This window comes from Pecten maximus, chromosome 1 (assembly GCF_902652985.1).
Source record: "Pecten maximus chromosome 1, xPecMax1.1, whole genome shotgun sequence".
Taxonomy (NCBI): domain Eukaryota; kingdom Metazoa; phylum Mollusca; class Bivalvia; order Pectinida; family Pectinidae; genus Pecten; species Pecten maximus.
The window spans coordinates 12,678,692-12,703,467 of NC_047015.1; the positions used below are offsets into that span (position 1 = coordinate 12,678,692).

A 24,776-nucleotide genomic window follows, 5' to 3' on the forward strand; every position below is an offset into this window, starting at 1 on the left:
TTTACTACTGTAATGAAGACGTCAACTCAGAATGATTATTTTGAACTGACATGATTCCATTTTACAATAAAAACTATCTGAATCTAGACTCTACTGTAATCTCCAAAAAATGACCGTTATGGCTGTGACGTCACAGTTCCGAGAATAGAAAGTGAAACCAGTTTATCATGGTAGTATTTTTAGTTCTAGCAACAAAACAAAACCTTTATTTTACTACTGTAATGAAGACATCAATTCATAATGATTATTTTGAACTGAGATGATTTCATTTTACAATACAAACTAGATCTACTGTAATCTGCAAAAAATGACCTCGGTAACACTGAGTCAGTGATAACTTGAGCATCAACAAATCAATCTCCGTAAATCATGATAAAAACAGTTTCATTCTATAATATACTCATACATTTACAATAAATATTATATGATAAGATCAAAAAGATTAAAAAAACAACTTACCTGCTATATTTTATAATATTAAAACCAATAAACATCCTGAGCTGGTGTAAACACATGGCGGCTGCCATGTTGAATTCTTTACAGCCTCATTCTGGAAAGTTTGGTGGTTTACATATATTTAAAAATGGGGTGTAACAAATCTAGCATGGCTGATACACAGACAGAAACTTTTTACCTGTCATCAGGATCATTTGTCATGAGATCTTGTTTTAATCACCAAGGCCTCTGATGAATCTGGTTCCAATGTTTTTTGGTATACACCATAAATCATCAACAGCAGATATTGAAAGAAGAAGATGTCCAAAAGAACATGAAAAGATAAAATCTCAAGAAAATACAACTAAAGAAAGGTATGTCACTTCTGTATTTGAAAACCAAGATACAGGGGAGAGAATTGATGACATCTATGGAGGTTTTTTCTCTCCCAGAATGCCACATTTCAAGATGGCTGCCCCAGTGGCAGCCATCTTGAATCAGGCATTCTGGGAGAGAAAAAACCTCCATAGGGTCAGCATATCTCTCGATATTATACGGCTGTTTAGTACTTCAAGGACTCGTCAGTGATGTAAGGGGTATCATACAGTTGTTTGGTCCTTCTAGGACTCACCGTGCAGTGATGCTAGGAACATCATACAGCTGTTTGGTCCTTCTAGGACTCGTCAGTGATGTTAGGGACATTATACAGCTGTTTAGTACTTCAAGCCCGCACCCCAAATAAACGAGGACAGAGTCACGGAGGTATGCTTCTCGCCATCACAAACAAATACATGTCCCAACAACTGCCAGACCTAGAAACAGACAACGAATCAATATGGGCCAGCATCACAATGTCCAACTCACATAACCTCACAATAGCATCATATTATAGACCACCTACAGACAAAGTCAACTCACTCCAACAACTAGAAATTTCCATGCACAGACTCAACGCAAACAACAACAACAACACAATCATATACATCGGTGGTGATTTTAATCTCCCACACATAGACTGGCAGACACATCAAACCATAACAGGTAAACCAGACCAAATCCAACACCAACACCTACTTGACATCATAGCTGACAACTCACTCACCCAAACCACAAACATACCAATACGTGGTGACCACATACTTGACCTCGGACTAACTAACAGACCATCTATAGTAAACAAGACAGAGACAGCACCACCCATTGGCAAAGCAGACCATGACATAATATACACAGAAATAGATGTAAGACTGAAAAGAACACGCAAACAACCACGACGCATATACACCTACCACAAAGCCAATTGGGACAACATAAAAGAAGACCTCGCCAAACTTGATATTGCACTTAACCAACAGACTGACAAAACAGCAAATGACATGTGGAACACGTTTAAATCAACATTCCACGAATCAGTAAGCAAAAACATACCTCAAAAACTCCTGACCTACAAACACCGACTTCCATGGATGACACACCCCCTCCGTTGCCTCATAAAGCAGTCCAAACGTCTACACTCCAAAAGCCGCACTAACCACCATCTCACACAAAAATACAAAACCATAAAAGCAGAAGTACAGAAACTAACACGCAACGCATACCTAAACTACATAGAAAAAATGATCAAAGACATACCCATAAACGAACCAGACTCCCCACAATCTAACCGAAAATACAACCCCAAAAAACTATTCTCTTACATCAAAACCACAAGAAAAGAAAATACTGACATCACATCCCTTCGCAAAGACGGACATCTCACTACAGACCCAACCGTAAAAGCAAACATCCTCAATCATGAATTTCAAGCCGCATTCACAACAGAACAAAACAACAATATACCAGACAAAGGACCATCGCCACACCCCACCATGCCACAAATCCACATTACATGCAACGGAGTAGACAAATTACTAGGAAACATAAATCCCCACAAAGCGACAGGACCTGACCAAATACACGGCAAAATTCTTAAACAGCTCAAAGACCCCATAGCACCCATACTCACAAAAATCTTCAACACTTCACTCAGCACAGGGACACTACCACACGACTGGAAACACGCAAATGTAAACCCAATATACAAGAAAGGAGACAAACACAACCCCACTAACTACCGCCCAATCTCACTCACCTGCATCGCATGCAAAATCATGGAACACATCATCACAAGCGCAACAATGAAACATCTAGAGGACAATAACATACTCTACAACCTCCAACACGGCTTCCGCTCCTCAAGATCATGCGAAACACAACTCGCCACATTCATACACGACCTAACACTAAATAACAATACAAACAAACAGATAGACATTGTCATAATGGACTTTGCCAAAGCATTTGACAAAGTCCCACACAAACGCCTCCAGTACAAACTCAAATACTACGGAATTACAGGGAACACACTCACATGGATTACAGACTTTCTGACACACCGCACCCAAACAGTATTACTTGAAGGGAAACAATCGGACAAAGTCCAAGTCACTTCAGGAGTACCTCAAGGAACCTGCTTGGGCCCCATACTCTTCCTCATATACATCAACGACCTACCAGACTACATCAAACACAGCACTCTCAGACTCTTCGCCGACGATAGCATCATCTACAAGACAATCAACAACATTGACGACGCACACAAATTACAACAAGACATAAACGCAGCAGGACTTCAAACAAACGCACCAAAACAACATACAACTACAAACTACACGACCACACACTGCAACAAGTCGACGCCAGCAAATACTTAGGACTCACATTACAGAAAAATCTCAAATGGGATACACACATCAACAACATCACTGCAAACGCCAACAGATCACTAGGCTTCCTAAAACGCAACCTGAAAATAAACTCACAACATATAAAAGAACATGCATACAAAGCCCTAGTGAGACCCAAACTGGAATACTGCTCTTCCATATGGGACCCGCACAACACAAACCAAATCAACCAAATAGAAAAAAATTCAACGCAGAGCAGCACGATACGTACAAAACAGATACCACAACACAAGTTCAGTACAAGACATGATGGACAAACTCAACTGGCCCACACTTCAAACACGTAGACTCAAGACCAGACTCATACTATTATACAAAATTATTCACCATCATGTCGCAATAGACCCACACGGCATCATGCACCCAGTAGACCCTAGGACAAGGCAAACACACCCCTACACCTTCAGACACCTATCTGCCACCAATGACACATACAAATATTCATTTTTCCCACACACAATAACACAATGGAACCTCCTCCCGGTGGCAGCAGTACAATGCACTACACTAGAGATCTTCAAGGCACATATACACAATGCAGCCCTTGGCGATCTCAAACACACACCGTAAACACACTCATAACGTTTTTATCTTATAGTTTCCACTAAAAAAAAAAAATTTTTAAACAAACCCCTCTCACTGTACCCAAACCCCTGCACTTTTTTTCTTCCTTTGAAAAGCATGCAACGATCCTTCCTTTGGCCGTATTCGTCATTTTTGACGGAGGCTTAACAACCAAAAAAGAAGAAGAAGAAGAAGCCATGCAGTGATGCTAGGGACGTCATCAAGCAGTTAGGTCCTTTAAGGACTCGTCAGTGATGTTAGGGACGCCATACAGCTGTTTGGTCCATCAAGGACTCGTCAGTGATGTTAGGGGTTTGATCCTCTAGGACTCGTCAGTGAGGTTCAGGACACCATACAGCTGTTTAGTTCTTCAAGGTCTTGTTAGTGACGGATTGAGGCAACAAAAAAACTCGAAACAGATTTTTTTAAATGCCAAAATCTGGATTAGGAGGTGCAGAAGACCCATATAATTCAACAGAACGGTGTCACTATTCGAATGAATTAAAATTTGACAAGTTGGTTACGATAAACCTCGGGGACTGAAAAATCCATCAGCAGTGTCTACCACCCGCAATCTCAAACGATTGTACAATATAGGCCCTAAATACACAATACTGTAGGTGTTGTTAAATTATCTAAAAATGTGATACACATGATGTTTAAAACCACAGACAGCTATCCTTACTTGGCACTGTTGGAAAAGTTTTTTTCAAAGATTATTTGTGAAATGTTTGAATAATTAGTCTATTTTCTGAAAAATTATATTCTAGATCTAGTACTCTGCTGTAGTCTATAATCAGAGACCTATATACTAGGGATTCGCAACAAGCTCATCGGCTTACCAAACGTCACCGCCAAGCGGAAGTTCGGGTGATTTATCCCAGAGTGCATTGCTGCTCCTAATGTTTAGACGCCATATTGAAAGTACGCCTGAAACACGGTCAGCTTTATCACAGCTCATAGAAGACTATTGTCCGATAACAAATCACGGGAATCAAACGTAAGTGCAATTTTTTTTATGTAAACTGGTGTTTCAAACGTATTCCGTCGTACTTTATGTTCGGAAGACTGCACATGTGACCGTTCAACTTCTTTTCACGGCGATTACCGAGCTGGTTAGCTTATGTCGGGCCGCTTATGTCTGGTGTTAAGGACAGTGCTACATGGTTTCAGTTTAACTCCTTTTTTATTTATTGACCAATTTCAAAATGGTTTTCAAATAATTCTTGCTCGATAGTTACTCTATCGCGTTTAGTCAAATTTGTTGTGTAATTCATTGTGAATATTTAGTAATTGCCCAGTGAAAATAAGTAAACAAAACAAATTATGGTTATACTGTGAATGGCTGGTGTTAAGGACAGTGCTACATGGTTTCAGTTTAACTCCTTTTTTATTTATTGACCAATTTCAAAATGGTTTTCAAATAATTCTTGCTCGATAGTTACTGTATCGCGTTTAGTCAAATTTGTTGTGTAATTCATTGTGAATATTTAGTAATTGCCCAGTGAAAATAAGTAAACAAAACAAATTATGGTTATACTGTGAATGGCTGGTGTTAAGGACAGTGCTACATGGTTTTAGTTTAACTCCTTTTTTATTTATTGACCAATTTCAAAATGGTTTTCAAATAATTCTTGCTCGATAGTTACTGTATCGCGTTTAGTCAAATTTGTTGTGTAATTCATTGTGAATATTTAGTTATTGCCCAGTGAAAATTAGTAAAAAAAAACAAGAGAAAAAGATGGCTGGTATACTATCGTCGAGGTACGGACAAAAGCCCCCCCGGACATTAGCCCCTCCGGACAAAAGCCCCTTCACACTAATCAAAAATTGGACAAAAGCCCCTTCATAAAAAAAATGATATTTATTTTTTTATTGATTTTTAATTGCTACATATACATATGTCATCAGTGGCTTCGGCAATGTAAACAACCGGTTTCAACAACAACTACTTGAACTGTTACATAAATAATAAGCTGTTACACAGGTTTTTGGTAGGTTTTTCATTGATGTTGTGGTCTCCTGGAAAGAAATATATCATTAATGGCTTCATTGTTTCTTTGATTTTAATCATTCCTAAAATTAAACTTTTCTTATTACAACGCAGAGCAACATGTTTGGTTAGGTACTTATTATATTATAATTTGAGACACTGCAAATAGGGATCAAATGTGTAATTATTGCTTTTGTAGGCATTTCTTTGATTATCAATATTTGCAGTATATTAGGAAGTCAAAAATTACGTGTAATCAGTAACAATATGTTCATCATTGAGAGTTTTCCTGAAATTTTTAACTTACTTAATAATATAAAGTTTGAAAAAATAAATTATGATGTTTAACGACAGACATACAATGCTACACTGACATTGAACCAAGGACCTTCATTTTCCACACAATTATTCTCCAAATTTCAGAGATAAAAACAACAATATATATATATATAGTTTCTGTTTTTCAAAAGTACAGATTTATATAAAGTATACCAGCAAAATTTCTAAAGAAGGGGCTAATGTCCGGGGGGGCTTTTGTCCTAGGGGCTAATGTCCGGGGGGGCTTTTGTCCTACACTCACTATCGTCTATTTTATTTTTAACTGGAAGGTGTATATAATTTAAACTATCCATTAATTATATTCAATTCAACTTTAATATCATATTTATGATTAGATTAGTGATTTGATAGCTATAATCTGTAGAATTTTATATAGTATAACCATGACTTCTGTTAACATTGATCTCATGAATAATAAAGCCATTATTGAAAGAAATGCATTAATTGGAACTAATTGAAAAAAACATAAATCAGTCTAATGTAAATTAAATTTAATATTATACTTTTTGTAAATTATTTAGTGTTTCAAAACAGATATTTGATACAGAATTGCAGGGATTGATCGAGGAATGAGTGTGTTGGAATATAATAGCTATGATATCTTTTGCACATAGCAAAACATTAAATACTGTGGTATATATTTTATTGTATTGTGTGGGAAATTAATAAAATCAAAATGTTATATATTTTTTTTCCCATTATGACGATATATATACCCCCCCCCAACCTTTGGGGCATTGATCACACCTCACCTTTGATAAAAACATTTACACCTAGTCATGGGGCATCTCCTAATAAACTCAAAGGGGGTCCATTCAGAATATATGTAGAGTATATACCTGTATGTACCTGTACTTCTGGGTCTACAGAAAAAAATATTGTCATGGTGATCACCTGGGCTCCCCCACTCCATCCAAACCATAAGGACATTGGCCACACCTTTATTACCTTTGAGATATACATCAATCAACAGGTGTGTCTCATTGTCAACACCTGTCCTGAGGCTGGCCATGTCCATCTCCCCAAAATACTAGAGTTCACTAAAGGCATGCTGTGCAGTATACAATCTAAATATTTACCTGTACTCTGGAAGACAAAAATCCCTCAGGTGTGTCCTCATTCCCTAATTAAACTTAAATGAGTCCATTCATATTTAGATATATATGTTTTTAGGTTAATTTTGAATTTACGAATCTGTTTAATCAACATTTGGGGTAGATGAATTTACTGCAGGGTATTTGAAATTTGAATGTTTCAAATTTAAATCTTATAGAAGCTTCTCTGCCTATTCTATACCATAATGTATCAATACTTATTAAACTTGATTTTTTTTCTTTCAGAATGCCAAAGAAGAAAAGATCTACCATTGGTACATGACCTAAGTACTATCAAAGTTTTCAAAACTAAATAATAAAATATTATCAATCATCAAACATGACAGTGTTTTTTTTTGTTTTTTTTTTCATTTTACTTAACTTAAGACTTTTGCTATAGCATTTGTCTAATAAACAAGAAATATCTCTAAAAAAAAATAAAAGGCATAGTTTTAATGCTGGTTTTTATACTGTAAAACTGCTGGTGAAATAAATCAACGAATCACTGGTCTAGTGGTGGGTGCAGATGAGCTCTATAAGGCCTATAGGTATACAAGATATATAACATTAAACAACTACAGATGTGTACAGGAGAGTGTTACATACATGTACATGAAAACTGTTCAATATAAAATTATCTACACTAATAAATTTTGTCTTTTGCAAGCCAAATATAGATATTACATGTAATCTAAATTTGACAACTCTCTAACATTATTAACAGATAATAGTTGGATTAATTTAAAAACAGAATGTCTTTTGTAGTAATATTGTTTGATACATTTTACCCTCAGACTTGTATATAATGGACATATCAAAAAAAATTAAACTCGCCCTCGATGTCACCCAAATCACAATTGTTACAGGTTCTATTTCTTTGGGTAATATTATTATGTTTACCTATTTCTATATTTAATTTGTGTGAGGATGCTCCACATACATTTATATTTAGTTTCTATAGGTTTAAAACTGTACACAGTGGCTATCTATCAGATATCGATATATAATCTACCTTTCGAAGAACTAGATATCTGTTAACATGTTTTGTTTTGTAACATCGGTCAATCTCTGCTCAATGCTTTTAAAAACATAGTCTACTGGTGAATTAGAATAAAACATGTACTCAATACCTAAAGCGGCTAATTCATTCTTAATGTCACATATCCACACGTCATTCTCATTTACCATTTCATCAAGACATGTTTTCAATACCAGATTATCCGACTGTTTCACCAATATTTGAACACTCTTAATTTTCTCATAATAGTTAATGGTAATCTACCCAATTCACAGTAAACAGTTGATTTAGGCACCTTATTAAGTTAAGTATTTTTTTTTACAGAATTTCTAATGTACGCTTTCGACATCTGGTGCTTTATGAAATCCCCATATTTCCGATGCATAACGTAAAATACTATTTACATACGAATCAAAAATAAAACAATAAGTTTCTACATTCAAGCAATGATTTCTAAGAGAAGTTGTCAGAGAAAATAAAGCTTTTCTGCCTTGTTCTGCAAAATGTTTTTGTGTTTTGTAAAACTTCCCATTGTAGTTGAACAGCATACCCAATAATTTAAAACGGTCAACAATTTCTATATTGTCATTATTATTCATTATTATATTTCCATGGCTCATTATTTTTTATTTGTCCACAATTTCTAAACACCATGATTTTAGTTATATCAACATTGACCTCCAGATTCCATTTTATGGTATATGCATACACAGAATCCAACATAATTTGTAAATCTTCTGGGCAGTTAACAAATATATCCAAACATAATTTGTAAATCTTCTGGGCAGTTAACAAATAAAGCCATGTCGTCGGTATGTATACATTAGCAAGAAAAGATTAAGCATCTGTAATTCAATACTTGGACAGTTGTCATTAATAAAGTGTATTTAGATACAAAGAAAATAACACAGGTGATTATATTTCCCCTTGTAAGAGTCCGGTATAATTAGGGAAGCACTGACTGAAGTCAGTATCACTATCGAAAATATAAGAATCGTCGTCAGTATATTTCTCTATAACATCTAAATTTAGATCATCGTCTAATGGCAGAAAATCGGACGACATTTTCCATGTGTTTCTATATGAATCTTTAACGGAAAAATGGTGCTTTTTTCGGTTAGACACTACTTAAATATCGTTGTTCACATCTTCCGATATACATTACAGTGCATAGGTATAACTATCGCCAGTGTGAAGTTATCTCGGCCAAACGCGGTGACACATGTGCACAGACAGTCGTCGCCATCTCTTGGCACGGCACATGTCACTAATATAAACAACTCCGATATCCACCTATTGCGCAGCCGCAGCGCTTGGTCTCGCTAGATCTCGTGCTAAATATACCTCCGGTTATGAGAACAATAGGTGAGGTCGTGACTATGCGAGAAAAGCGGTTGTTGCGAGTCCCTAGTATATAGGTCTCTGCTATAATAAATCATTGTAAAATGTTTAGTTTTCGGTGATGTTTCCTCGTTAATAGATTTTTTTGATAGATAACAATGTATTCATATTTAATGTATTTGATGTTTAATATAAAATATTCTTTTTTAAATAAAATATACATCGGAATCCACGCATGATTTATTTTCTACACTGGCAGACGAAGACGAGGTGTTCCGACTGTGCTGACGTTAAAATCAAGCGTTTCAAAGACCTTGATTAAGTCAGTTGTATGGTCACATGCTAATGTTAGTAAACACGGAAACGTAACACGGAACGCCAGTAGGAGCGGTGTAATTTCAGTTCAGACTGTTCCTTCATGACCATGATCACTCAGTCTTAACAAACTATCAAGTCGCTTTGTGGTCGATTGTGACGTTTCAGGTTTGTATCGATAAGTAGAGTTTTTAATTCATTTGGATGCTATTTTGCAGCAAAAAGTATACTGTAGTGTTCTATTACTGTGCAATGTCAATCAACTTAAGTGCCCAAAACTGTCGGCTATGTACTGTTGAAAGTGGGGTTGTGTGTGTATGCGTCAGACTGCTCGTCAGCTGATCACATAACAGTAACCTTGAGATGACCGCGTATGCACGTCCCTGTATAAGGTCTATAGTACAAAATATGAACTTTGCATTTTCGTTGTGATTTCAGTTCGTCAGCTTTTCGGATTTACACCAAGCAACCACAGGCTAGGGGACTAACTGAAAGAAAACGTATTTTATTCTACATATTTGAATTAGATTCGTGTTTAGCAAATGAAATGATTATTTGTATTTTACCGCAATAGGATTTTTTTTTGGGAAAAAAATCAACATAACAGTCTTAAAAAATGGAAGAATTATTATACCCATAGTACAGAAAAAAATGATCAGCTCGGTTGCAAAATAATATGAAATATCAAGAATAAAAGCCATTTTTATTGAGCTAGCCACTTGTGCTACTGTAGCTGTACATGTGCTGTATGTCTCTGTGTGAGTGAAGGTAAGTTTTTGAGGAGGCTCTATCATCTTAATCAGAGAAAGTATAACATGTGGTCGAACAGTGACCACTTTGCTGCCTTCCAATTCAGCAGTCTTCAGCTTTGTTAATTGAGCTGATGACACATGGATATTTCAAACAGTACGTACAAACATCGGTCTTTGACATGGGAGTCTGTGAGGAAGACTGGAAGTCTGCCTTAGATGTGATGCCAATGACTGTCCTGTAGATCGATGCACCAGATGGATAAGACAAGACTCACCTCATCCTATTTAACACAATAATGTCAATTGTGGAAAGCTAAGGGTTTAAGAATAGCATATATATATGTAATTTCTGCAGTGTGATTAGTCTTTTCTTGCATGTGGCCTGGCCATTTTTTTGATAATGGATACCTTTTTTTCTGCAGGTTAAATTATCTTGATATGGCAATCGAGATATAGAGAAGTTGGAAAGATATCAAGATGAAGCCTCGTTTTGACTGGCTTGCTTGCACAGTCATCTTGTGTGTAGTGAGCGCACTGTTGTACTTCAACACTTCAGTAGTTCCTCAGATACAGATTGTGTTCCTTAATTCACTGCAAAGTGATCAGCAACAGAACAAAGGAAATGCCTTCCAAGGTAATATTGATAAAGCCAGTCCAGTTGTCATCACCACTCAGCTGTTAAACAAAGGCAGTAATGACCATGTTCTGGATACAAACTCTAAACAAAACCTCCCATATCAAAATGCAAGTGGGAAACATAAACAGCGAGTCGGTGATAACTGTAGTAACTTTAAAGATAGTGAGAAATTTGACTGTGCCCCAGAAGGTTTGGTGACCGAGGCCAGGTGTCGGGCAAGGGGATGTTGTTGGCATCCGGTACTGAATGCATCTGTCCCTGTCAGAGGCCTTCCACTAGGCGTTCCTTGGTGTTTCTACCCAGATGGCTACCCAGGCTATATTGTAGACAGCGTTAACTACCATCCCACAGGAGTCAGAGTTCAGATCTCCAGGAAAACAAATTCCTACTACTCCAACGACATCAAGACAGCAGTGGTGGACGTCACCTATAGAACAGACTACACACTGAGGATCAAGGTACTTTACATTATCAAGTAGGAATTTAAGTCAATGCTATTTTGGCATATATATATCTGCCTCAAATAATTACAGTCCAGTACCTATTAGTAAACCTATTTGTCAAGATAATAACTGCATCATTAAATCAGATATCAATAAGATTGACAGTTCACAGGTATATTATTATTATTATTATTCTCTTTATTTCCTCCAAAATGAAGATTTTATTAACAGAATAAATACATAAGTGTATATACAAATACATTTGAATGACATGCATGTAGGAATAATTAAATGTGCATAATTTTTTACAAGTGGAATTAATAATAGACTTGTGCATTATAGTCGATTAGTGGTACTATGTACATAATCTACGATAATATGTCTCTATAAACAGACATTACATTTAAGGTGCATTCGAATATCACTTTCTAGACATATATATTTCACATACTCATATATTAAATTACTATAATTAATAGATTACACTTCAAATCATACGTGCAAACCGTAATTAATGATGTATATTCATTCAAACACAGAGAAAAAAAACTTTAAATGTTGCTACCGGTAATAAGTTTTTGACATTTTTTCAACAGCAACTACTGTTATTCTTCTGAATTCATCAATATCTACTTTACTCAATTCGAAATTAATTGGTCCACCAATTAGGATATGTACAAGTTCTTTATCCGAGAGGGAATGTAGATAGACACTCAACAATAAACCCGTGTCACTAATACATGCGATGGAACACCATAATTGATCTCTCAGATTATCGATGCAACTACAGTCTAATATGATATGGGTTAAAACATCTCTATACATATTGCCGCATTTGTGACATAGCTCTGTCAATTCATTTGTAAAGTTGGAAACGACAATTTTCATAACATAATGTATGGAGTTTCTGCAGCAAGGATATTTCATTGCAAGTTTCCATAACACATGCGGTTCTAATTTATTATGAATAAGCCTAAATCTACTGAATTCATTATCGCTCATCATTCTCTCTTTCCACTCTTTTTCTTCTTTTGACAACACTGACGCTTTCACAAGTTTCTTCCATTGCGGTTTTGAGGGAAAAGTACTTGTTTGAATAAATAATTTGATTACATCATTCAATTTATATTTATTAATTACTCTCATAATAAATATCATCCACAATTCTACCTTTGTTTTCGTTTCCACTTAACATAGATTTGTAAAGCCTTCTTAAAAATATACAATATGTCAAAGTACTCTTCTCTAAATGGCATAATCTTCCAAAAAACAATATATACCTTCTATGGTTGTCCATCCAATCAACCCCAAACACATATCGGTAAGGGTCCTGTTATTAAATCCCTGAATTGCTTTGAGAATAAACCTATGTGCCCTCTCTAACATCAAAACTTCATTCCTAGATAAAATCCATAGTTCGCAACCATATAGTGCTGACGTATACACAGTTTGTTTGATTAATTTACTAGCAGTCACGGGGTTCAGTGCACTGGGGTGTGCACCACTCCTAATTAGACACATTGTACCACTTTTTAATTTATTACATGCGCGTTTGGTGCATTCGTATGAATGTAATGTACAATTTAACATTATACCTACATGGACAATATTTTCAACTTCTTGCATAATTTCATCGTATAGATAAAAATTTGACTTGATATTCTTGTGTTTACAAAAACACATAATTTTACTTTTGACTGAGGAAAACAAAAATCTCCATTTCTTACTATAATCTTCACACATCTTAAGCATACATTTCAAATCATTACGTTTATTACTAATAAGACATATATCATCCGCTTGAGTAGGGACATTTACTCTTATATCAATTACCATTGACCCTTTACCGCTCTGCTCAATATCTTTCAACAATTGATTGATAAATACTAGATGCATTTTCGCTGATAACGCACTACCTTGTAAGATACCTCTTTCCATCGGTACATATCTGGACTGTAAACCATTAAACAAAATTCTACTTCGGACACCAGCATGCCATACTGTGTCGTAAGCCTTATTGCTATCTAAAAAACTAACATACATTTTCACTTTTCTCCGTGTTGTACCTCACACATTCTTGCAAGTTAAAAGATGTACACAGACTACATAAGCCTTTCTGGTAGGCCGATTGATGTTTACTAATAAACGAATCAGAATCTAGAACTGAACTTATTCGTTCTGATAACAACATCTCAAATACTTTAAAAATAACCGGTAACAATGTTATCCCTCTGTAACTGTTGGGATCGTCCTTTGGTTTATTATTTCCTTTGTATAACGTTTTAATGGTCCCCCGTTTCCAGTCCGTCGGTATATATTCATACTCTATAACTAGATTGTATAACTTTGCTAGGTATCTGAAAAGCGTTTCACTACCGTTTAAGAGATGTTCGTATACAATGCCGTCACAACCACCTGCTTTCCCAGTCTTTAGAGATTTACATACTTTTTTCACCTCGTCGCTTGTTATTGGATTATGTAAGAAAACATCGCGCTCCTCATGTATATTAGTCTCTATGATTGTACCTTTGTCAACAATTTACAGGTATAGTATGATCGTACCTTTGTCAACAATTTACAGGTATATTATGATTGTACCTTTGTCAACAATTTACAGGTATAGTATGATCGTACCTTTGTCAACAATTTACAGGTATACTATGATCGTACCTTTGTCAACAGTTTACAGGTATACTATGATCGTACCTTTGTTAATAGTTTGCAATACTATGATCGTACCTTTGTCAACAATTTACAGGTATATTATGATCGTACCTTTGTCAACAGTTTACAGGTATACTATGATTGTACCGGTACCTTTGTCAACATTTTACAGGTATATTATGATTGTACCTTTGTTAATAGTTTACAATATTATGACCATATCTTTGTTAACAGATATACGACCCAAATAATAAGAGGTATGAAGTTCCGATTTATGGCTCCTCATCAACTCAAACAACCAACAATACTCAGTACATTTTCTCAGTCAGCAAAGTGGGACAACCGTTCAACTTTCAGCTAATCAGGAAAACCATCACTGGACAAGTACCTGTCATCATGTATGTACCATTAGCATTACATGGAAATATCCCTCTTACAGATCAACAACGATTTTGTTCCATTTGCTCGAATTGCATAAGAAGATGGGCAATTGTAGGTTGGTCTCAATTATACTAATAGGTTGGTCTCAATCGAATGTTGTTCACCTGAAAGTTTAATTAAAGGTGTTTTCTTTCCATGTAGATTATGCGTACATACCAGAAAGATTTATAGAGGCAAGATATAATTGAACTTCACTACAAAAACAAATGTCAACATGAATTAGCCGTTCAAATGTTGACTTCCTGATTTTCCGTTCTTTGATTAAACGGAGTGTGTTTAAGTCTTCCATTTGTACCATAACACTGTATGAAATAATTCTGTGTACATATAAATCCCTTCAAATGTTAAATAAGCTTTATCTCATGGCTCATACAATGATGTTTTAACATTTGAAATCTTGTATGTGAATAGAAATGGAAGTCTTTCTTGTTTATTATACATATTGTGTATTATGATATTTCAGATTGAGAACCAATCGTACAGCTCCATTCATGTTCACTGACCAGTACCTCCAACTGGCTTCTTTCTTACCTTCCTACTATATATATGGCCTGGGAGAACATCGGGGGAGCTTCCTTCATGATGTCAATTGGAAACAGTTCACTATGTGGAACAGGGACAGACCTCCTAAAGTATGTCATTATGCAAAGTGCTTATATCAATTAGGCATGCGCAACATGCATTTTAATACATCTGATAGCGTTGAAACATTTTGACACTTGTTGCAAACTCTGGATGAATGTTGCTTTATTTTAAAGATTTAAATCAGGAAGATTTAAACACTTACAGGTCAAAATATGGCTTATCCTTTATCGTTAAAAAAGTCAACTTTAAGATGTAAAATAAAGAATAAAGAATTCTCTAAAATATCTCAGATTTTGAAAAATCTAATACTGATGTTCTTCTTTTAGGAAAACATCAACCTGTATGGTTCCCATCCTTTTTACCTTGTAATGGAGGACAGAGATGGGGGGAGTCACGGGGTGTTTTTAGCAAACAGTAATGCTATGGGTAAGGATGTTCTATTTGTATGGCATTGTTTGTAAAAGATATTTATCATCCGACTTGTTATTCTATAAATTATCACAGTGTTAAGTGAATCCTTTATAAGCATATCCTATAACTGATGAACAGAGTTAAGAATTATTTAAAATGGAAAAGATACCTTTAATATGTATTGCATTAATAAATACTCAATCACTCAGATGATGGAGTATATTTTCTGGCTCAGTTGCTAGGTATAATCAAGCTAGCTAGAGAGCTGGGTTTGATTCCTTTTGGGGTGCTCTACAGCTGTGTGCTTATGTTTCTATAGTAGTCATTTGATACTGTAAGTTATGTAATAGTTGATCAATTTAACACAGACATTTACAATATACTGGAAATAGAAATAAAATGTATATTCATATTATGAATCAGAGGTCACCTAGTTTCTCATAGAGACTGAATGTTTTGATGATGTTTTTGATTACAGATGTAATTCTCCAGCCAGCACCAGCTATAACTTGGCGTACCATTGGAGGTATCATAGACATGTACGTCTTCCTTGGCCCCTCTCCTTCCGCTGTCATCCAGCAGTACACAGAGGTCATAGGTCGATCATTCATGCCGCCCTACTGGAGTCTGGGATACCACCTGTGCAGGTGGGGCTACATGACAGCTAATGGTACACTTGCTATCACAGACAGGGTGCGAGCAGCTGGCATTCCCCAGGTACATTAATACACTTAAAAACAAAACCATTGATTATATTTGTGTATATGAATTTCTAGAACAATATGGCCTAAAAAAAAAAAAAAAAAAAAAAGAATGTCTGTCCATCTGAGGTCAACATTCAATAATGTCTTCTCAATAACAAAGAGCCCAAGAAAATCATGAATTTTGGCCATTAGAATACTATAGATCACTATGTATTCAGCTATATATATGTACCCTGATAGAGATGATACTAATATTAGCTATAAGGCATAATGGTATACAATGTGATTACATTTTAAATCTTTGGATCAATAACACTAAGTTTAGATGCTGCAAATTGAGTTTGATTAGTAGATACTTACATACAATTTTGTTGGTATTTATTAGCCCACCATCATCAGATGGAAGGCTATTCAAATCGCCTTGTGTCCGTGGTCCTTCCGTCCTCGGTCCGTCCATCCGTAAACAATTCTTGTTATTGCTATTTCTGAGAGAAAGTACTGAAGTGATCTTTCTCAAATTTCATATGTATGTTCCCCTTGGTCCCTAATTGTGCATATTTTATTATGGGACCGGTCGGATAGCAACATGGCCGACAGACAGCCATCTTGGATTTTGACAACTGAAGTTTGTTATTGCTTTTGTAGAGAAGGTGCTGAAGGGATCTTTCTCTTTCATATGTAGGTTCCTGTTGGTCCGTCGTATTGCATTTTTGGACCTATCTGAAAACATTGTCGACAGACAGCCATTATCGCTAAATCTCAAATTTCATATATAAGTTCCCCTTGTTTGAAAAGTACTGGAGGAATGTTTCTCAATTTACACAGATTAGTAAGAGGAAGGGAAAAATAGAGAAAAGATCAATCTGACATGGAACCTATAAAGATCATTCAATGGTGGGCGCCAAGATCCCTCTGGGATCTCTTGTTTTTGTTTATTTTGTGGTTTTAGGAAATCCAGGAAATAAAATTATGACAAAAGATTTTTTACACAAAATAAAAACCATACACATATATAACTTGAAATTAATTGCAAATGTTATCTGAAAATCCATATGTACCTAACATGATGTGGGTAATAAATGTTAATTGCATAAATGAATTTACAATCTATAGTGATGGTCAGTGATGTCAATATCAACACCTTTCTTTTGATTATGATGGGTACAGTTAATTATTTTGATCCACCTTTGTGCCATCCGGCTTAATTGTTAATAGTCATTGTGGTGTGAACCATCAGCTAATTGCCAGTTTCGTACCAAGAGTATATTATCATTATTAATCGCCATTGAGGATGAAGAATTTTAAAGATCACGATCAAGTGGTTATACATCTCGCCTAATTTACTAAATTTACAGTTGATGATGTGAAGATCTGTATTGCATGAACACAAATGATGACAATTTATGACCCATGCCCTGCCAATGCCTTGAACTCATGATCTACTACATCTTATTATGAAATTGCCTGTCCAGAAATACCTAGTGCTTATACCACTGTACACAGGTTTAACATTGGAATGACATTGACTGTTACAGGATGTACATACAGTACATTGACATTGACTGTTACAGGATGTACATACAGTAGAATGACATTGACTGTTACAGGATGTACATACAGTAGATTGACATTGACTGTTACAGGATGTACATACAGTAGATTGACATTGACAGTTACATGATGTACAGTGGAGTGACATTGACTGTTACAGGATTACAGTGGAGTGACATTGACTGTTACAGGATGTACAGTGGAGTGACATTAACTGTTACAGTATGTACAGTTGAGTGACATTGACTGTTACAGGATGTACAGTGGAGTGACATTGACTGTTACAGGATGTACAGTGGAGTGACATTGACTGTTACAGGATGTACAGTGGAGTGACATTGACTGTTACAGGATGTACAGCGGAGTGACATTGACTGTTACAGCTAGTTAGCTAGGATGTACAGTGGAGTGACATTGACAGTTACAGGATGTACAGTGGAGTGACATTGACAGTTACAGGATGTACAGTGGAGTGATATTGACAGTTACAGGATGTACTGTGGAGTTACATTGACTGTTACAGTGTGTACAGTTGAGTGACATTGACAGTTACAGGATGTACTGTGGAGTTACATTGACTGTTACAGAATGTACAGTGGAGTGACATTGACAGTTACAGGATGTACAGTGGAGTGACATTGACTGTTACAGGATGTACAGTGGAGTGACATTGACTGTTACAGGACGTACAGTGGAGTGACAATGACAGTTACATGATGTACAGTGGAGTGACATTGACTGTTACAGGATGTACAGTGGAGTGACATTGACTGTTACAGGATGTACAGTGGAGTGACATTGACTGTTACAGGATGTACAGCGGAGTGACATTGACTGTTACAGCTAGTTAGCTAGGATGTACAGTGGAGTGACATTGACAGTTACAGGATGTACAGTGGAGTGACATTGACTGTTACAGGACGTACAGTGGAGTGACAATGACAGTTACATGATGTACAGTGGAGTGACAATGACAGTTACATGATGTACAGTGGAGTGACATTGACAGTTACAGGATGTACAGTGGAGTGACATTGACTGTTACAGGATGTACAGTGGAGTGACATTGACTGTTACAGGACGTACAGTGGAGTGACAATGACAGTTACATGATGTACAGTGGAGTGACAATGACAGTTACATGATGTACAGTGGAGTGACATTGACTGTTACAGGATGTACAGTGGAGTGACATTGACAGTTACAGGATGTACAGTGGAGTGACATTGACAGTTACAGGATGTACAGTGGAGTGACATTGACAGTTACAGGATGTACAGTGGAGTGATATTGACAGTTACAGGATGTACTGTGGAGTTACATTGACTGTTACAGTGTGTACAGTTGAGTGACATTGACAGTTACAGGATGTACTGTGGAGTTACATTGACTGTTACAGAATGTACAGTGGAGTGACATTGACAGTTACAGGATGTACAGTGGAGTGACATTGACTGTTACAGGATGTACAGTGGAGTGACATTGACTGTTACAGGACGTACAGTGGAGTGACAATGACAGTTACATGATGTACAGTGGAGTGACATTGACTGTTACAGGATGTACAGTGGAGTGACATTGACTGTTACAGGATGTACAGTGGAGTGACATAGACTGTTACAGGATGTACAGTGGAGTGACATTGACAGTTACAGGATGTACAGTGGAGTGACAATGACAGTTACAGGATGTACAGTGGAGTGACATTGACAGTTACAGGATGTACAGTGGAGTGACATTGACAGTTACAGGATGTACAGTGGAGTGACAATGACAGTTACATGATGTACAGTGGTGTGACATTGACTGTTACAGGATGTACAGTGGAGTGACATTGACAGTTACAGGATGTACAGTGGAGTGACATTGACTGTTACAGGATGTACAGCGGAGTGACATTGACTGTTACAGGATGTACAGTGGAGTGACAATGACTGTTACAGGATGTAGAGTGGAATGACATTGACTGTTACAGGATGTACAGTGGAGTGACATTGACTGTTACAGTATGTACAGTGGAGTGACATTGACTGTTACAGTATGTACAGTGGAGTGACAATGACAGTTACAGGATGTACAGTAGAATGACATTGACTGTTACAGGATGTACAGTGGAGTGACATTGACTGTAACAGGATGTACAGTGGAGTGACATTGACTGTTACAGGATGTACAGTGGAGTGACATTGACTGTTACAGGATGTACAGTGGAGTGACATTGACTGTTACAGGATGTACAGTGGAGTGACATTGACAGTTACAGGATGTACAGTGGAGTGACATTGACTGTTACAGGATTACAGTTTAATGACATAGATTGTTACATGATGTACACTGGAGTGACATTGACAGTTACAGGATGTACAGTGGAGTGACATTGACAGTTACAGGATGTACAGTGGAGTGACATTGACTGTTACAGGACGTACAGTGGAATGACATTGACTGTTACAGGATGTACATACAGTAGAGTGACAATGACAGTTACATGATGTACAGTGGAGTGACATTGACTGTTACAGGATGTACAGTGGAGTGATATTGACAGTTACAGGATGTACAGTGGAGTGACAATGACTGTTACAGGATGTACAGTGGAGTGACATTGACAGTTACAGGATGTACAGTGGAGTGACATTGTCTGTTGCAGGATGTACAGTGGAGTGACATTGACTGTTACAGTATGTACAGTGGAGTGACATTGACTGTTACAGGATGTACAGTGGAGTGACATTGACTGTTACAGGATGTACAGTGGAGTGACATTGACTGTTACAGGACGTACAGTGGAGTGACATTGACTGTTACAGGATGTACAGTGGAGTGACATTGACTGTTACAGTATGTACAGCGGAGTGACATTGACTGTTACAGGATGTACAGTGGAGTGACATTGACTGTTACAGGATGTACAGTGGAGTGCCATTGACAGTTACAGGATGTACAGTGGAGTGACATTGACACTTACAGGATGTACAGTTGAGTGACATTGACTGTTACAGTATGTACAGTGGAGTGACATTGACAGTTACAGGATGTACAGTAGAGTGCCATTGACTGTTACAGGATGTACAGTGGAGTGACAATGACTGTTACAGGATGTACAGTGGAGTGACATTGACTGTTACAGGATGTACAGTGGAGTGACAATGACTGTTACAGGATGTACACTGGAGTGACAATGACAGTTACAGGATGTACAGTGGAGTGACAATGACTGTTACAGGATGTACAGTGGAGTGACAATGACAGTTACAGGATGTACAGTGGAGTGACAATGACAGTTACAGGATGTATAGTGGAGTGACATGGACTGTTACAGGATGTACAGTGGAGTGACATTGTCTGTTGCAGGATGTACAGTGGAATGACATCGACTATATGGACAATCAGCTGGATTTTACCACAGGACCAAAGTTTGGTGACCAGAGAGCTTTGGTAGAAAATCTTCACAAGCGTGGGATGCACTATGTCATGATTACAGTAGGTGTGATGTACATTGTGTTGTGATGTGATAATTAGGATATAGGTATAATGTGAATGTTTACTGCTAAATGTCATCATTCACTGTAGTCAAAGTTACATTAGTTATAATGTACATCTTGATAACAGTATAAACTGTATATTAAAATTAGTAAGGGATTTAATTTTGCTATATTCAATTTAAATTAAAGTCATTAATAATCGCAAAAAAATAAATACATGTATATATTTACAAAAAAATGAATAGAAGTATTTACTGCAGAATTTATTTTTTAAGGCATGGTTGAACAAAATTTAAAACTAGGTCCAACTGGAATTGAAACATTAGAACCATTGACAGCTACAATGTATATACTGAAATGTGTACTGTAATACTGAAGTTATTGGTAGGTTTGATAAACATATATCAGTTCAAATCTCCAAAAAGACGATGTGTGAAGGGATAAAATCTTCTGTTAAAGTGTAAGATATTGATTCTGTTTTAATTTACCTTGATCCACTTGTACGTTCACAGATGATTGAAGTTAGGTTTGTTAGACATCTATGGTTATTTAAGGACAGTCTCCCCAGTGTTTGAGATGCATGTGATGATTGTTTGTTTAGGGATACTATGGTATATTCATGTTCGTCTCCATGTGATAGCATGAAACTGACGTTGACTTTATAGTACTACCACATTAAAGTATACTGCTGAAGACACCCAGCAGGGCACCATATGGTCACATTATACGGTTAATGGACAAACCAGTCGTCCCACTTCTCAGATATTGAGCGTATAATTAAGCTGGAGTAGAAACTACCAGTGTTTGAGACTTAAAGCCTTCTTCACAGGGTCAAATGCTCAATAAAAGGCCAAAAGTGAGGCAGTGTCAAATGACTCATTAGGAAAAAGTTATTTTTTAATTTATAACAGTTATTTAGAAAGAACAGAAAAAGTAATATCCCAAATTAAGTCATCTCGTATAATTATGCAGTGGGGCAGTAGGTACAATTATTATGCTCTACCTGCAGGGCAGTGATAGTTCACTGAAGTTTTAAGACAGATGAATGATACAGGTCCACTTGGTCATTTGTTTTAAATACTCTTTAAATATGCAAGCCTTCTGTTATCCAACAAATTCTGTTTAGAGTTCAAACTGTCTTACTTTAATCAATTTTGCCATCCTCGCTAATTTAATCAATTTTGCCATCCTCGCTAATTATAGGTCTCCATATCATATCAGGTTTGTATGACAGAAGTTAAACTTCATAGAATCATGTGAAATGTTTGATAGGACCCAGGTATCAGCAACACACAAAAGCCTGGCTCTTACACACCCTATGACCTTGGAATGAAAATGGACATCTTCATCAAGGACAGCTCAGGAAAACCTCTGGTTGGCAAGGTAACCTTACGCAGCCTTGTAAACTTTCATTATTTAGTCATTTAAAGTTTAGTAATTGATTAAACAGTGGTAATCATGCATGATATTTGTGAGTTAATAAGATGTACACCTGTACTAGGAAAATGTTTATGACCCTCTGATAGAAATAACTGAAATGATTTGTATTCCTTGATGAAGCTTTGATGAGCTAATGAGTTTGAGACCTTGTTGGAATCATAAGTCTACCTTGATGGAATAATTACTTTGAGACCTTGATGGAATCATTACTTTGAGACCTTGATGGAATAATTACTTTGAGACCTTGATAGAATCATTGTGTTGAGTCCTTGAAAAACTAATTAGTTTGAAACTTACATGGAATAATTAAATTAATAGATACCTTGATGAATTAATTAATTTGAGACCTTGATGGAATCATTTGCTTGTGACTTGGGTGAATTTGTCTTACCAAGATGAACTTTTATTTACAGGTGTGGCCAGGTTACACTCTATTCCCAGACTTCACTCATCCTTTGGCATCACAGTACTGGACTTCGCTGGTCAAGGAATTCCATGACAAGGTTCCATTTGATGGCATATGGATAGTATGTACTCTGGTTTTCATAGACACTCTAATTTGTACAACAAACAAAAGGCATAGTGTCCAGCAGTAACAGAAATAGTTTATGTTCATTAACACATGCATGGACATGTTGTTTTAGATTTCACCCCAAGAAAAAGTTTGTAGTTGTTATATCATATAGTCCAAAGTTTGTAGATGTACTATCATATGGTCCAAAGTTTGTAGATGTAATATCATATGGTCCAAAGTTTGTTGATGTAATATTATATGGTCCAAAGTTTGTAGATGTACTATTACATGGTCCAAAGTTTTTAGATGTAATATCATATGGTCCAAAGTTTGTTGATGTACTATTATATGGTCCAAAGTTTGTTGATCTAATATCATATAGTCCAAATTTTGTAGATGTACTATTATATGGTCCAAAGTTTGTAGATGTACTATTATATGGTCCAAAGTTTGTAGATGTACTATCATATGGTCCAAAGTTTGTAGATGTAATATCATATGGTCCAAAGTTTGTAGATGTAATATTATATAGTTCAAAGTTTGTAGATGTAATATCATATGGTCCAAAGTTTGTAGATGTACTTTCATATGGTCCAAAGTTTGTAGATGTACTATCATATGGTTCAAAGTTTGGAGATGTACTATTATATGGTCCAAAGTTTGTAGATGTACTATTATATGGTCCAAAGTTTGTAGATGTACTATTATATGGTCCAAAGTTTGGAGATGTAATATTATATAGTCCAAAGTTTGTAGATGTACTATTACATGGTCCAAAGTTTGTAGATGTAATATCATATGGTCCAAAGTTTGTAGATGTACTATCATATAGTCCAAAGTTTGTAGATGTACTATTATATGGTCCAAAGTTTGGAGATGTAATATTATATAGTTCAAAGTTTGTAGATGTAATATTATATAGTCCAAAGTTAATATTATATAGTTCAAAGTTTGTAGATGTAATATTATATAGTTCAAAATTTGTAGATGTAATATCATATGGTCCAAAGTTTGTAGATGTAATATTATATAGTTCAAAGTTAATATTATATAGTTCAAAGTTTGTAGTTGTTATATCATATAGTCCAAAGTTTGTAGATGTAATATCATATGGTCCAAAGTTTTTAGATGTAATATCATATGGTCCAAAGTTTGTAGATGTACTTTCATATGGTCCAAAGTTTGTAGATGTACTATTACATGGTCCAAAGTTTGTAGATGTAATATTACATGGTCCAAAGTTTGTAGATGTAATATCATATGG

The 24,776-nt window shown here is 36.1% G+C and overlaps 1 protein-coding gene across 3 annotated transcripts in view; it reads left to right on the forward strand.

The window, feature by feature from the left end:
- The first annotated feature begins 9,923 nt into the window (after positions 1 to 9,923).
- Positions 9,924 to 24,776, forward strand: part of LOC117325327 (lysosomal alpha-glucosidase-like) — a 40,230-nt gene continuing 25,377 nt past the window's right edge. For all 3 annotated transcript variants that reach the window (XM_033881468.1, XM_033881477.1, XM_033881483.1), the window contains exons 1-9: positions 9,924 to 10,053; positions 11,060 to 11,732; positions 14,616 to 14,779; positions 15,286 to 15,454; positions 15,734 to 15,833; positions 16,297 to 16,535; positions 21,428 to 21,556; positions 22,831 to 22,941; positions 23,412 to 23,525. In XM_033881468.1, coding sequence (XP_033737359.1) covers positions 11,115 to 11,732; positions 14,616 to 14,779; positions 15,286 to 15,454; positions 15,734 to 15,833; positions 16,297 to 16,535; positions 21,428 to 21,556; positions 22,831 to 22,941; positions 23,412 to 23,525 — 1,644 coding nt within the window. In that variant the 5' untranslated portion in view covers positions 9,924 to 10,053; positions 11,060 to 11,114. The remainder of the gene's footprint in view (positions 10,054 to 11,059; positions 11,733 to 14,615; positions 14,780 to 15,285; positions 15,455 to 15,733; positions 15,834 to 16,296; positions 16,536 to 21,427; positions 21,557 to 22,830; positions 22,942 to 23,411; positions 23,526 to 24,776) is intronic.